This window comes from Carcharodon carcharias, chromosome 22, assembly GCF_017639515.1.
Source record: "Carcharodon carcharias isolate sCarCar2 chromosome 22, sCarCar2.pri, whole genome shotgun sequence".
NCBI classification, from domain to species: domain Eukaryota; kingdom Metazoa; phylum Chordata; class Chondrichthyes; order Lamniformes; family Lamnidae; genus Carcharodon; species Carcharodon carcharias.
Genome location: NC_054488.1, coordinates 41,703,716 through 41,718,431, shown reverse-complemented (window position 1 = coordinate 41,718,431; position 14,716 = coordinate 41,703,716). Strand labels below are relative to the sequence as shown.

At 41.9% G+C, this 14,716-nt stretch overlaps 1 protein-coding gene across 1 annotated transcript in view; it reads left to right on the top strand.

Annotated features, from left to right (window-relative positions):
- LOC121293629 (protein sidekick-2-like) overlaps positions 1–14,716 on the top strand; it is a 941,309-nt gene that overhangs the window by 754,903 nt on the left and 171,690 nt on the right. The window contains exon 34 of the mRNA XM_041216767.1: positions 14,348–14,449. Coding sequence (XP_041072701.1) covers positions 14,348–14,449 — 102 coding nt within the window. The remainder of the gene's footprint in view (positions 1–14,347; positions 14,450–14,716) is intronic.

The window sequence follows — 14,716 nt, the reverse complement described above, 5'->3', positions numbered from 1 at the left end:
AAGACCTGAGTTTACATTTGGAGTAAACTGTTTTTTAAAACCATCTTGTTTGAATCAGAAGTCTTATGAAAATGAATCAAATGAACCAGGCATAGTGTAGCATGCTGGCTTTATTACTAGACTAGTAATCTTGGACTAATGATTGGAGACAGGAGTTCAAGTCCCACCGTAACAACTGGGAAGTTTAATTTCAATTAATTAAAATAAAATCTGGAATTAAAAACTTATATCAGTAATGACTATGTAATTATTGGATTTTTGTAAAAACCCATCTGGTTTACTATGTTCGTTAGGGAAGGTAATCTACCACCCTTACCCAGTCTAGCCTTTTATGTAACTGCAGACCCACAGCAGTGTGGTGTCTTTTAACTCCCACTCAGTTGTATTCAAAAAGGTGACTTACCACCACCTTGTCAAGGGCCATAAATCCTGGCATTACCAGCAATGCCCACATCCTGTGAATGAATAAAAAAATCTAGTAAAACTACATGGATTGGCATTCTTACTCAGAGACAAACGCATCTTATATATGGATATCTTACCAGTGCAGTTGAGCTGAAGGCACATTGCTGGAAAAGTGTTAAAGGATGATGAAAGGATGTTTTCTCTTGTAGGAGAGACGAGAACAAAGGGAACACAGGTTAAAAATAAGGGGTCTCCCAATTAATACTGAGATGAGAAATTTTTTCTCGCAGAGGGCCATGAGTCTTTGGAACCCTCTTCCCCAGAGAGTGGTGGAGGCAGGGTATTTGAATATTTTTAAGGCTTAGTTCAATAGATTCTCAATTGACAATGGAGTCAAAGAGTATAGGGGGTAGAGTGAGGCCACAATCAGATCAGCCATGATCTTATTGAGTGGCGCAGCAGGCTCAAAAGACTGAATGGTCTACTCCTGCTTCTAATTTGTGTGTTTGTGTGTAAGTATCACCATAGCATCGATCCGTGAGAGGTTAATTGGAAAATGTCTCATTTCTCAGCAATAAAAGTTCTTGATGAACACAAGCTCTCCTAAAGTTTTGTTTTGCAATAATAATATTGCAGTATGTTATTTATTTACCTTTTTGCACAAAGTTGCCACACTCAATTGTTGTGACCACCCTCACATGACACAATCTGGGTAAACAAAATGTAAAGCTTTTGGATATCTGTGTAATACTTTTATGTATGAAATATCCATTGTTGTACAATATAGTCAAATTAATACACATTGATGCAAAACAAGAAAAAAAATGAACATTATAATTTGTTCCTCAATTGTTTTATGTAGCTAGATTTTAGTATTTTATAACATCTGTAGATTATTAGTATTTAATTACATTTAACTACGCTGCATGTTTTTCTGTGACCATTGAGATCTTCCCAACTATTTATTTGTCTCCTGTAACACATGACTTAAACTGTTACAGATACATACAGAGGAAGTGGAGCAGCCTAATAAGCCTCACTGAACACACTAATGTAGAATTGAGAAGTATCACCTCATGAACCTCACCGCACACACCATCTAATACAGGCTTTATATTCAACAAAGTAATGGCTATAGAATGAACAGAAAATTGTGTTGGTGATGTGTCTTATTACCACTGTTTAAATAACCATTGTATAGCACAGTACACACTTCAGTATCCCATGTCACATTGTATTCATTGCTTTCAGTTTGTTGCCTGTGCTTTTTTTTTAAACCTTGTCTGAGTTTTGTTTCAATAACCCTGCATAAATTCACAGTAATCATCACAAAGCTATTAATGTATTATTCAATTATGCTTGCTGCTGCTTAAATGAAAGTTGCTTGATTGATGTTGTTGTTCACTAATATTCACTGTTCATTGTAACCTATCTCTTCACGCTGTCACACATCCTGTAGCCGTGTATAATGTTCGGAACCTGAGTGACTCCACATTAGCACAATACGAGTTGGACAGTAAGTCAACTTTCTTATTCTTTTCTTTATATTTAGTTTTTTAATCCCATTTTCTTCCCTTTTCTCTCCTCCTCCCCAGAAGGCAATAACCCAAGCAGAACAGTTCCATGAGCGCTCGCAATCTTTTAGTATTTCATGCAAATAAATATTCTTCAAGTCTGAGTCTAGGTGGGACATATGTCATTTGGCTGTGCTCCATCCTAGTTATATGAGCACACTGGATCGTGAGGAGGGTCAGAAACCCTGGTTGATAAATCTCTTCCCTAACTATGAGAGATTTGACCAGATTTAGTCACCCCCACCAACAACTGAGGGGAACCAACTCAGCATAAAGCTTGTCAAAACTGGGGCTTTCCTTATTCGTGTGTATGGCTTTAGTTTCATATTGTGCAATGCACCTGCCCATAGAGCCACAGGGAGCTTCTTCATGAAGGAGCTGGTTGAGATTTGCCTACTTAGTTTGGCCAGTAAACTCTTTAATTTAAATTCTTTTGTATCTAATTGCTAGCTTTCTTCAATACCAGTAACTCACCATTTGGCATTTTGGAAGGATGAAGCCTAAGGATAGAGCATTTTGGGGCACCAATGTACAATTTAAAGTTATGACAGGATTTGTGTTCTTGCTTGAAGTCCACCACTAAATTCAGCACTCAACATTTCAAACCATTGTGGAATATTGATAAACAAATAGCACCTTTCATGACCACTGGACATCCTAAAGCACTTTGCAGCCAATGGAGTACTTCTGAAGTGTGAAAATGTAAGAAATGCAGCAGGCAATTTTGCACATAAACTCTAACAAGCAGTAATGTGATAATGACCAGCTAATCTATTTTTGTCAAAAAAACACAGAAATACCTGGAAAAACTCAGCAGGCCTGGCAGCATCGGTGGAGAAGAACAAAGTTGACGTTTCGAGTCCTCATGACCCTTCTGTTGAAGGGTCATAACTTTAAACTGACGAACAAATGTTTGAGTGTCAGAATCACCTGTACTGTAACATTCATAAGCAGGAAGTATCAGAGCATAGAGATTATTGCAGAATCTGATCATGCCATGGCAGATACTGTTCTAGTCGTGTCTCAGCTCACAGGCCAGGCAGAGTCTCTGTAAACATTGTACTGATGATACAGTTCATTTTCCTTAACACTGGGTCAATTAGCCACCAAGCCTCTTGTATAAAATATTAAAGGAGGTGAAGAGAAAGCCTGCAAGGTCTGTGGTCATTTATGTACATCCTGGTAGATAAAGTTCGCCAAAGATGAAAGCTCCCATACACACCATGAGGACTTGAAACATCAACTTTGTTCTTCTCCGCCGATGCTGCCACACCTGCTGAGTTTTTCCAGTTATTTCTGTTTTCGTTTTGGATTTCCAGCATCCACAGGTTTTTGTTTTAATCTATTTTTGTGATGTTGGTTGAGAAATACATGTTGTCCAGGACATCAGGACAGGCAGTGTTCTCATTACAAGACACTATTTTTTAAATGACGAATTCTTCACCACAGAATATGGAAACACCAGGATTGGCTCTGACTATCAACCGATGTTCGTACTTGATCTTCCACTGTCAAATTGGTTCTTAGCTATACCTATGAGGCAAGGTGCCTTGTCAGTGGGTGGGAGGAAAATTGAGTTTGATTTCGGCTTGAAGTTGGTCTAGTTTTTGCCTTGTATCACACTTCAGAAGCCTCTAGAAATAAAGCATATTGTTCAGAGACCCTGGAGATATCCCAAGTGAAGTTTACAAGAATGAAATAATTGAAAGAAAATGAAGAAACTTGGCCTTGTTTGAAAAATTCAAGTTGCTTGAAAGATCAGAAGGAAGGAGATTAAATGTTTGCAAGTCAAATCCAAACATGTTTTTTATCCCCAGGGGATAAAAATTGGCTATCATAACAAATTGTCATGCTTCATATACTATAATTTAAAAGCTATACGAATCAGTATTAATTGCTGCATATTAAGCATTAACATTTTTGTCCTCCTGGTTAAAGTCCGACTCCATGCTAATATATGGTTGCAAAGGTTCTGCCAGAACCATGCAGCTCCTGACCTCGTTACAGCCTTAGTCCAAACATGGACATAAGAGCTGAATTCAAGAGGTGAGGAAAGAGTGACTGCCCTTGATATCGAGGCAGAATTTGACCAAGTGTGCCATAAAGGAGCCCCAGAAAAAAATTAAGTCAATGGGAATCAGGGGGAAAACTCTCCACTGGTTGGAGTTATACCTAGCATTAAAGGAAGATGGTTGTGGTTGTTAGAGGCCAATCTTCTCAGCCCCATGACATTGCTGCAGGAATTCTTCAGGGTCGTGTCCTAGGCCCAATCATCTTCAGCTGCTTCATCAATGACCTTTCCCCATCATAATGCCAGAAGTGGGGATGTTCGCTGATGATTGCACATGTACTGTACCATTCAGACTCCTCAAGTATTGAAGCAGTCCATGTCATTTCTGTGGCCACAGAGATGAATCCAGGATGGTGTGTTGCCTTCCTGGTGCCAGGGTCAAGGATGTTACTGAGCGCCTGCAGAGCATCCTGAGGGGGGAGGGTGAACAGCCAGGAGTCATAGTCCACATCAATACCAATTACGTAGGTAAAAAGAGGGATGTGGTCCTGCAGTCAGAATTTAGAAAGCTAGGTAGAAAATTAGCAAGCAGGACCTCAGAAGTAGTAATCTCCAGATTACTCCCAGTGTCACCCGTAAGTGAGTACAGAAATAGAAAGATAAGACAGATGAATGTATGGCTGGAAAGATGGTGCAGGAGGGAGGGCTTTAGCTTCTTGGAACATTGGGACTGGCTCGGGGGGAGATGGGCCCGGTAGAGGGCGAATAGATTGCACCTGAACAGAGCCAGGACTGAGTTCCTTGTGGGGTGTTTTGCTCGTGCTGTTGGGGAGGGTTTAAATTAACTCAGCAGGGGTGTGGGAACTTGGAAATAATATCAGAGATGAATACTAAGGCACACAATATTGGGAAAGATAGATAGCCCTAGAGTAGATAATAGTAAGTTAATAGGTGGGGTCAGAGTAAAGGAGAAAGTAAGAGAGTTGAAATCGCAGTTACTATGCATGTTTGTGAATGCATCAAGTGTGGTAAATAAGATTGGTGAACTGCAGGCACAGATTACCGTTTGGAAATATAATGTTGTGGCTATAACAGACACCTGGCTCAAAGAACGGCAGGACTGGTCGTTAAATATTACTGGATACAAGGTGTTCAGGAAAGATAGGAAAGGAAGAAAAGGGAGAGGGGTGGCAGTATTGATTGAGGAGAGCATTGTAGTGCCAGAGGAAGAAGATGACCTAGAGGGGTCAAAGACAGAATCTATTTGGTTAGATCTAGGGAACAAAAAATAGTGCAATTACATTGCTTAGTGTAGTCTGCAAGGTCATCAACTAGTGGGAAAGATGTAGAGGAACAAATTTGCAAGGAAATTACAGACAGGTGCAAAAATTATGGAGTACTTATAATGGGGGACTTTAATTATCCAAATTTAGATTTGGATAGTATTCCTGGAGTGTCGTTCAGGAGAATTTTCTTCAGAATGTTCCCAGTCCAACAAGGAAGGAGGCACTGCCAGACCTGATTCTTAGAAATGAGGTCGGCCAAGTAGATCAAGTGTTAGGGGAACACTTGGGCGACAGCGATCATTGTATCATAAGGTTCAGGCTGATGATGGAAAAGGACAAAGAACAGTCCTGAATAAGAGAAATTAACTGGAAGAAAGCCAGCTTCAATGGGATAAGAACAGATCTGGGCCAAATAAATTGGAGTCAAAAGTCGGCAGGGAAAACAGTAGCTGATCAATGGGCTACCTTCAAAGAAAAGCTAATTCGGGTGCAATCAAGGTATATTTTCTCAAAAGGGAAAGGTAAGGCAAACAAATCTACAGCTCCCTGGGGTGACAAAGGAGATAGAAAATAAGATAAGGAAGAAAAAGTGTGCTTATGACAGGGGTCAGGTAGAAACTACAATTGAGAACCAACTGAATATGGAAGGTTCAGAGGGGAGATGAAGAAGCGAATAAGTGAACCAAAGAGTGAATATGTAAAGAGACTGGCAGCTAATATAAAGGGAATCTCAAAGTCTTCTATAGGCATATAATTAGTAAAACAGTGGTAAAAGGAGGAATAGGGGTGAGGGGGGATCAAAAAGTGAATTTACACATGGAAGCAGAGGGCATAGCTGAGGTAAATACTTTGCATCTATCTTTACCAAGGAAAAAGATGCTACCCAGGCCATGGTAAAATATGAGGTAATTCAGTTAGTAGAAGGGTTTAAAATTGAAAAGACAGGAATAGGTTATCTGCCCTTAAAGTTCATAAGGCCAGATGAGGTGCTTCCAAAGATACTGTGAAAAGTGAGAGTGGAAATTGCAGAGGCACCAGGCATAATTTTTCAGTCTTCCTTATACTTAGGGGTGGAGCCAGAGGACTGGAGAATAGCAAACATTACACCCTTGTTCAAAAAGGGTGTAAGGTTAAGCCCAGAAACTACAGGCCAGTCGGTTTAACTTTGGTGGTGGGGAAACTTCTAGAAACAATAATACGGGATAAAGGTGATATTCAAATGGACAAATGCAGGTTGATTAAGGAAAGCCAGCATGGATTTCTTAAGGGAAAATCATGTTTAATTGCTTTGCTGGAGTTTTTTTTTTGAAGGGGTAACAAAGAGGATTGATGAGGGAAATGCTTTTGATGTGGTGTACATGAACTTCCATAAGGCATTTGATACAGTGCCCCAGAACAGACTTGTGAGCAAAGTTATAGCTCCTGGAATAAAGGGACAGTAGCAACATAGATACAGAATTGATTGAATGGCAGGAAACAGAAAGTGGTGGTTAATGGATGTTTTTCGGGCTAGAGGAAAATTTGTAATAGAGTTCTCCAGGGGTCAGTGTTGGGGCCCTTGCTTTTCCTGATATATATTAATGACCTAGACCTTGGTGTACAGGGCACAATTTCAAAGTTTGCAGATGATACAAAACTTGGAAATATGGTGAACTGCGAGGAGGATAGTGTAGAACTTCAAAAGAACATAGACAAGTTGGCGGAATGGGCGAACAGGTGGCAGATGAAGTGCAATGCAGAGAAATTTGAAGTGATTCATTTTATTAGAAAGAACATGGAGAGACAGTATAATATAGGGGTACAACTCGAAAGCGGGTACAGGAGCAGAGGGACCTAGGTATATATGTGCAAAAGTCATTGGAAAGGACAGGCTGAGAGAGTGGTTAATAAAGCAAACCATATCCTGGGCTTTATTAATAAGGGCTTGGAGTATAAAAGCAAGGAGGTTATGTTGATAAAAACAAAAAACTGCGGATGCTGGAAATCCAAAACAGAAACAGAAATACCTGGAAAAACTCAGCAGGTCCGACAGCATCGGCGGAGAAGAGTACAGTTGACGTTTTGAGTCCTCATGACCCTTGTCATGAGGATTCGAAACGTCAACTGTACTCTTCTCCGCCAATGCTGCCAGACCTGCTGAGGTTATGTTGAACTTGTATAAATCACAAGTTCATCATCAGCTGGTGTGTTGCATCCAGTTCTGGGCACCACACTTTAGGAATGATGTGAAGGTATTTTAGAACAGACAAAATTCAAAAGAATGGTTCCTCTGATGAGGATCTTCAGTAAGAAGATAGATTGGAGAAGTTAAAACTGTTTTCCTTAGAGAAAAGGCGGCTGAGAAGAGATTTGATAGAGGTATTCAAAATCATTAGGGGTCTGAGTAGATAGGGAAAAACTGCTCCCACTCATGAAAGGATCAAGAACGAGAGGCTGCAGACTTAAAGTAATTAGTAAAAGAAGCACTAGTGATATGAGGAAAAACTTTTTCATGCAGTGAGTGATTAGGGTCCGGAATGCTCTGCCTGAGAATGTGGTGGAGGTTGGTTCAATTGAAGTATTCAGAAGGGAATTAGACTGTTATTTGAAAGAAACAATGTGCATTGTTATGGGGAGAAGGCGAGAGAATGGAACTACGTGAGTTGCTCATTTGGAGACCCTGTACAGATATAATGGACCAATTAACCTCCTTCTGCACCGAAACAATCCTGTGATTCTGTGATGTCCTTATGTAGTAAGACATGGACAACATTCAAGCTTGTGCTGATAAGTGGCAAGTATTTTCGTGCCAGACAATGACCATCTCAAACAAGAGAGAATTGAACCATCTCCCCATGACATTCAACAGCATTGCCATTGCTTGAATTCACCACCATCAACACACTGAGATTATCATTGACCAGAAAAGTAACCGGACCAGCCATATAAATACCGTGGCTACAAGAGCAGGTCAGAAGCTGGGAATTCTGCAGCGAGTAATTCATCTCCTGACTCCCCAAAGCCTGTCCATCATCTGCAAAGCACAGGCCAGGTGTGTGTTGGAATACTCTTCACTTGCCTAGATGAGTGCAGCTGCAACAATACTCAAGAAACTTGACACCACCCAGGACAAAGCGGCTCGCTTGATCGGCACCCCATCCACCACCTTAAACATGCATTCCTTCCACCACCGGCTCACGGTGGCAGCAGTGTGAACCATATACAAAATGCATACCAGCAACTTGCCAAGCCTCCTTCAAAAGAGTCTTACAAACCCTAACCTCTACCAACTAGAAGGACAAGAGTAGCAGACGCATGGGAGCATCGCCACCTGCAAGTTCCCCTCCAAGCCACACACCATCCCGACATGGAACTATATCGCCATTCCTTCACTGTTGCTGGGTCAAAATCCTGGAAATCCCTTCCTAACAGCATTGTGGGTATACCTACACCAGATGGACTGCAATGGTTCAGGAAAGCAGCTCACCACCACCTTCTCCACAACAGTTAGAGGTGGGCAATAAATTATGACCTTACTACTGACGCTCACATGCCAGGGAAGATTTTTTAAAAGTGCCATTATCTTTTCTAGATGGTCATCTTTCATGTCCAATGGTGTTGATACCACAAGGTTTTGCACTTATACTGCCTCCTAGCCAATAGCAGCTAACTCAGCACAAACTGAAGATCAGCCCTTGATCTTTCCTGTCCTGGTGTATATACCTTCTCAAGAGCAATTAGGGATGGGCAATAAATGCTGGCTTAGCCAGCAATGCCATGAATGAATAAAACAAAATACAATTTGGATCTTTACTGGCTAAATTCACTAAGCCATGCCATAATAATTTTAAAGCTGGATTGTGCCTTTCATAAAGAAAAATTGTTTAAGTAAATAAAAGTTTTGTATGGCACTTGTCTGCTTTTAATCTATCCTAAGCGCACCTGACACACTTTGTTGTCCTTAAACCTGTAAAATTATGTTATACTGTAAGTTGTAATGTCTGTTCCTGGACCATGATTAACGTTTTACCTGATTCATGAATTGTATGTGGGTAAACCCTGTTTTTGTGAGGTATCTTGCTGATATGTAATAACAAATACTTTGCAGAGTTTCAGTCCTTTCCTGGCTTATTCTGAGACTTTAACAGACCATAACAGAGAAACAAAACTCAATCCAATCCCTCAAATGTAACTTCCCCACGGGTTTCGTTCAACATAATGTATCTTCACCAGCTGACAGTGTGGTCAAGTGACCTATTCCATGTTTCCTGCAAGTGACACCCTGGAGATGTGGGACAGTAGCCAACCATTAGCATCAGCTTGAAAACAGTTGGCAGTGACAGTAAATAAGGGTGTCAGTTTTATCATCAGTTGAGGGAGCACTTGCTCTTGTGTATCACTGCACAAGTATTCTGGTTCAGAACTCCTCTCACTAAGCTGGATAGTTTGAATGACTGAGCAGCTCTGGGGTTTTTATCCTTGTGGTATTCTGGCTAGAATTTGAGCACTCAGTAATTCACCAAGTTAAGAAAAGTAAAGCTAATACTGCTAATCAATCCAGAAAGAGTAAATCACATCTAAAACTAAGCTAGGAACACAATTAACAAGCCTTTACTTGAATTCTAGAACAATTTTTGAAAAAGTATTGGAATTGTGACCATATGTCATGAAAAAAATAGGAATGTGGGAAGTGTAGTTCACCCCTGAATGTGGAAGTGATTTCAATATAGAGTCAAAGGTTGTGCAGGAAAGACAGAATGATATGATGGGAGGAAGGGTTGCTTTATATGCACGGAATAATCTGGATGTTAAGAAAGTTGAAGCCAGCCTAAAGGGGAAGGGAAAAATATGAAGCAGCAGTTAAACACAGGCAGAGGTTTCAGTTATCCATTTAGGTTTGCTACAAACCCCATAAATAATTTTCAGTTGCTGGCTGTCTGTTTAATGCCTTAAAAATACCCTTTCAAGGCCCATCTGTCCTTCTCTGGTCACCTGAAGTGCTTGAGGACCAGATGAGGGTCCAGGCATCTCAGACCATTTGGGGAAAAAGGACCTCCATGTGCATGCTGCTTCCTTCTCTGTAGAGTAGGAAGACTTGAAGGGGATTCAAGACCAAGCGGGCAATGGCAATGACCCGAGGGACCGTTGTCAACAGGCATTGACACGCGTGCCATGGAGACACATGTATCACTCATATGGACACACTTCCCGAGCCTCCCTTAAACGTTCATGGATGAAGCTCATGGACAAAGTGATGATATGGAGGTTAGTCCGGACCTCCTGCATCCACTGGCTGGTTTGCTGCATGGGGCTCTCCATGAGGGTGGCTACGCTCAATGGATGAGGCCATGGACTCACAACCAAGAGACATGGCACCACTCTTCCTCTCGTGGGTACAAACAGCCTTTGGGTACTCTGACAGATGTTCAAATATTTCACGCTGGCAGTATCTGCTGCTACAATGAGAACTCCCAAGACTCAACATTTGCATGAAGTTGAGTATTGCCAGGCTCTTCCTGAATCCTGCCACCCTTTCTAAATGCATGCCAATGCCGACCAACATGTGAGAGTGTCTGCACTGGTGAAAGGTGCACTAGAATGATGTGATACTGTCTCCTCAGATGGAGGCTTCTCCTCAGAGATCTCCTGCGGTTTCACTGCTATCACAGGGGCCTCATTTGCTACTTTTGACCTGCAGGAGAGACTAGAGTGATGCCTCGGGTGTTTTTCACCAACTCCTGCTGCTTGGAGTTAGCTGAGTTCACCAATGGCCACAGGTGCACTACAGTTAGTGCTCATTAGAGGATTTGATGGCCACGTCCATTAAGTTACTCACTAGCTATGGGCTCCATATTCACCTCACCATCAGCAACAGGGAACCCTACTGCAAACCCTCCTAGCTCCATTGCCTTCTCCTCCTTTGGCACCAGTACAGCGAATAATGGCAGTCTACCTCCAGTTCTTCTCTACTTTCTGGCATTATAAGCTCACTTCTGCAAACACAGACGTACACAGTGTCACTTGTCTCTTGTAGGCCAACTGTGCTCATCATTCTATGCCAGTTTCAGTGTCCAGCATTGTGCCACTTGGAGTATCACTGCAAATGGCCATGTGGTATTGCCAATGCAGTGGTCAGCTCACTGTAAGGTGGCTATCTATTTCGTTGTAAACAGTGGTGCTAGTCACGTCTGATGCCTATGTCGGCAACCTCTTATATTGCATTGCTGCCTCTTGTTACATGCAGGTATAGCTTGGTATAGCGAGATTCACGCACCTTGCAAGATTGTACCAAGGCATTGAGTCACTTGAGGCTCTGCAATCATATATGTGTGATTACCCTGCAGCTGATGACTTCCTCTGCAACCTCCAGGCCTGCTTTCTTGGTGAGGCTTACTGACCTTCCATTGACTGGGAAGAGCATCCGTCTCTGCCCTTGCTGCCCGGAGAAGCACCGCCAGGATGGCATCACCACATGTGGGAGCCAGCCTTGCTCTAAGTTCAGCCATTCCTTGAAAACAGCCCTTGTTTAGCCTCTCTTTGAGTTGTCTCTATGTGTGATACCTATGATTCAAGTGCTGCCATCCCCTTAAATATGGCACCTGCATTTCAGCTGCTGCGTTTTCTTCCTGTCCACCACCAATTATTGGCCAGCTCCCATGTTTAATTGGACATTCACGACAATGCCTAGCCTCATGTCCCACCGCCTACCCACGCTGCCACACAACCCGATTTGGACCTCGATGTCAGGATTTCCTTCCAATAAAATTCAACCCAGTGTGTCATTGACCCAGTAGGGCTCCTCACATCTAAATACGGTTCTTTAGCAGTCAGAAAGGTATCAACAATTTATAAGTAGTGAAGCTGTGGGGGCCTAAGTCCATAAAATCATCAAATCTTGAGACCATCTGCCAGCTAGTCCCAGCAAGGGCCTGGAAATAAATACATCATTTCAAGACAACAGACCTCAATGGATTGAATAGTAGATTGAATGAAATCCGTCAAGGATAAACATAAAACTTTTAAAGATGTAACATGAAGTATACAAGACGTGTAAAAAGCAGAAAAAATTAGTGTAAACGAAATGAGCAATCTCCAAAATGGATGAATCGGAAAATCAGCACAGAGATAACAAAACAAAATATACTACAGGAAACCTTGAGAGAAAAAGTACAGGATTAACTTTGGAAGGAACATAAGAAAATATTAAAATGAATCACAGATAGGCCACTGGAGAGAAATATAGCAAGGGACATTAAACACAATAATAAACCCCCTTTTCAACATTATAATACTCAAATGGTTGGGAAAAAGATTTTTTTTTAAGGTTTTAAACAGTGGAATAATTGCCATTGAAGGCAAATAATTGAACTTGCTGATTATTTTCTAGATGTGTTCACCAGGGTTGAAAATATTGGTTTGCAACCCGAATATTGTGCTATAACACGTATCAAAGAATACTTTGGAGTATGTAAGGAGGTGTTTGATAAAGCAAAGAAAGGAAGACTTACATTTATACAGTGGCTTATCATCTGCTTTAAATGGCCCAGAGTGCTTTAGGAATTTAAATACTTTTTGCCATGATTTGTTTTGTTGAAAATACTGCAGCTAGTTTCCGCACATTAAGGGGAAAGTTTTCTCCCCGTCGGGCGGGCTGGGCGCGGAGCCGATCGCTACCTGCGATGGGCTGTACACCGCCATTTTGCGTGGGGGGAACCAATTAAGGACTGCCCAGTATGACGCGCACCCGGAAGCGCTCAGCGCTACATGTGGGGGCGGGGGCGGGGGCGGGGGAAGGAGAAGGAGGGAGAGTTGCAGCCCCGGCAAGCACGCGAAATAGTGCAGAAATTTCCCTGAGGCACGGAGCTGCCTCAGGGAGATTAATTTCAGAATGTGAATTTCAAATAAAGAAGCTGAAAAATCATTTACATGTCCCCTCATGTGGGACAGGTTTCGCAAATGTTCCAAAAACATTTATTAATGTTATAAACCCTTCATGAAACCTCATCCCGCCCGTGGATGGGGTTTCATGAAAAATGCGAAGGCCGCCTGGGCTCTTTGCCTGCCCGCCAACCTTAAGGTTGGACAGCAGCTTTCTCAATTGGCTTAATTGTTTGATTAATGGCCTTAACAGGCCCTTGACAGTTCGGCAGGGGCGCAGCCAACTCTGGTGCATGCCCACCGAATGGAAGATCAGAATGATGTGCGGTGGCATTGGGACACACGCCCGACGTCACCGTGTGTCATTTTACGTGTCGGTGTGCGACGCCTGTCCCCGCGCGCCGAACAGAAGATTCTGCCCTAAGTTCCTAAAAATAACAGGGTGAATGTTTGGTTTGTTTTTTCTCATGCTGTTGGTAAAGGAAGTGGTTTTGGTCACTATACCTACAAACTCCTTGTTCTTCTGAATAGTATCAGGAGACCTGGATCATTTGTAATCTTATCCAAAATGTGGCACCAGGATGTCAGACTAGATTGTATGCAAAACTTTCTGACTTAGAGGTCAGAGTGTTACTAACTGAAGCAAACTGTTTGCTGACAAGTTAAAAGATCCCATCACTAGGTACCAACTAATCTAAGATGCTTAAAGGAGATTAGGGCAGTAATTTGCACAGAACTGGCAAATAAATGTAACATTCACTGGGTACTGGTGTGACTACTGCAGGATCAAAAGCAAACAGTGTCTTTATTTAAAAAGGGAGGATGAATCTGACACAGATTACGTCAATGCACAGAAAATAAAGTTATACTTAAGATTAGATTTTGGAAGTATCTGGGTAGCTTCATCATAACAGTCAGGCCCAGATTTTCGTCCCCTGGTCAGGTTCGCCAAGTCAGGAGACTTCCGGCTTGGTGAACCCGACCTTGAAAATTGGCTGCCCCCCTACATACAATGCCTGGACTGGATTGAGAAACAACTTGTCAGCTACTCAACATCACTAGTGCATTTAATCAGCAGTGGATATTTTTTTTCTAATTTTAATTAGGAAAGTTGCAGGGTGTCATTTTTGACTTGACTATTTGAGCATTAAAAATGTACTTGACATCTCATCACTTATGCCAGTTATGATGACTTTTTCTCTGAATCTGCACAGATCTGAGCAAGCACAGACGCTATGAAATCAGAATGAGCATCTACAATGCAGTGGGGGAGGGGCCGACCAGCCCACCTCATGAAGTGTTCGTAGGTGAAGCAGGTAAGCCCACAAGCATTAATGTGGGGAGTGGGAGTGCAGGGGCAGATACGGAGAGATTTTAAAAGCCAGAAAAATTTATTTTGGAAACACAATGTTATGCTCTGCATCAAACTCTTGTTCATATCTGGGTATAAGCCTCATTTAGCATAAATCGTCGCCAGAAAAATCTCAATGTTTTAATATTTTGACTCCTGATAAATAGACATAATAATCTCCAGCTGCCAAGTTTCTAATTAGCAGCAAAATCTCATTGCATGAAAACTGAAA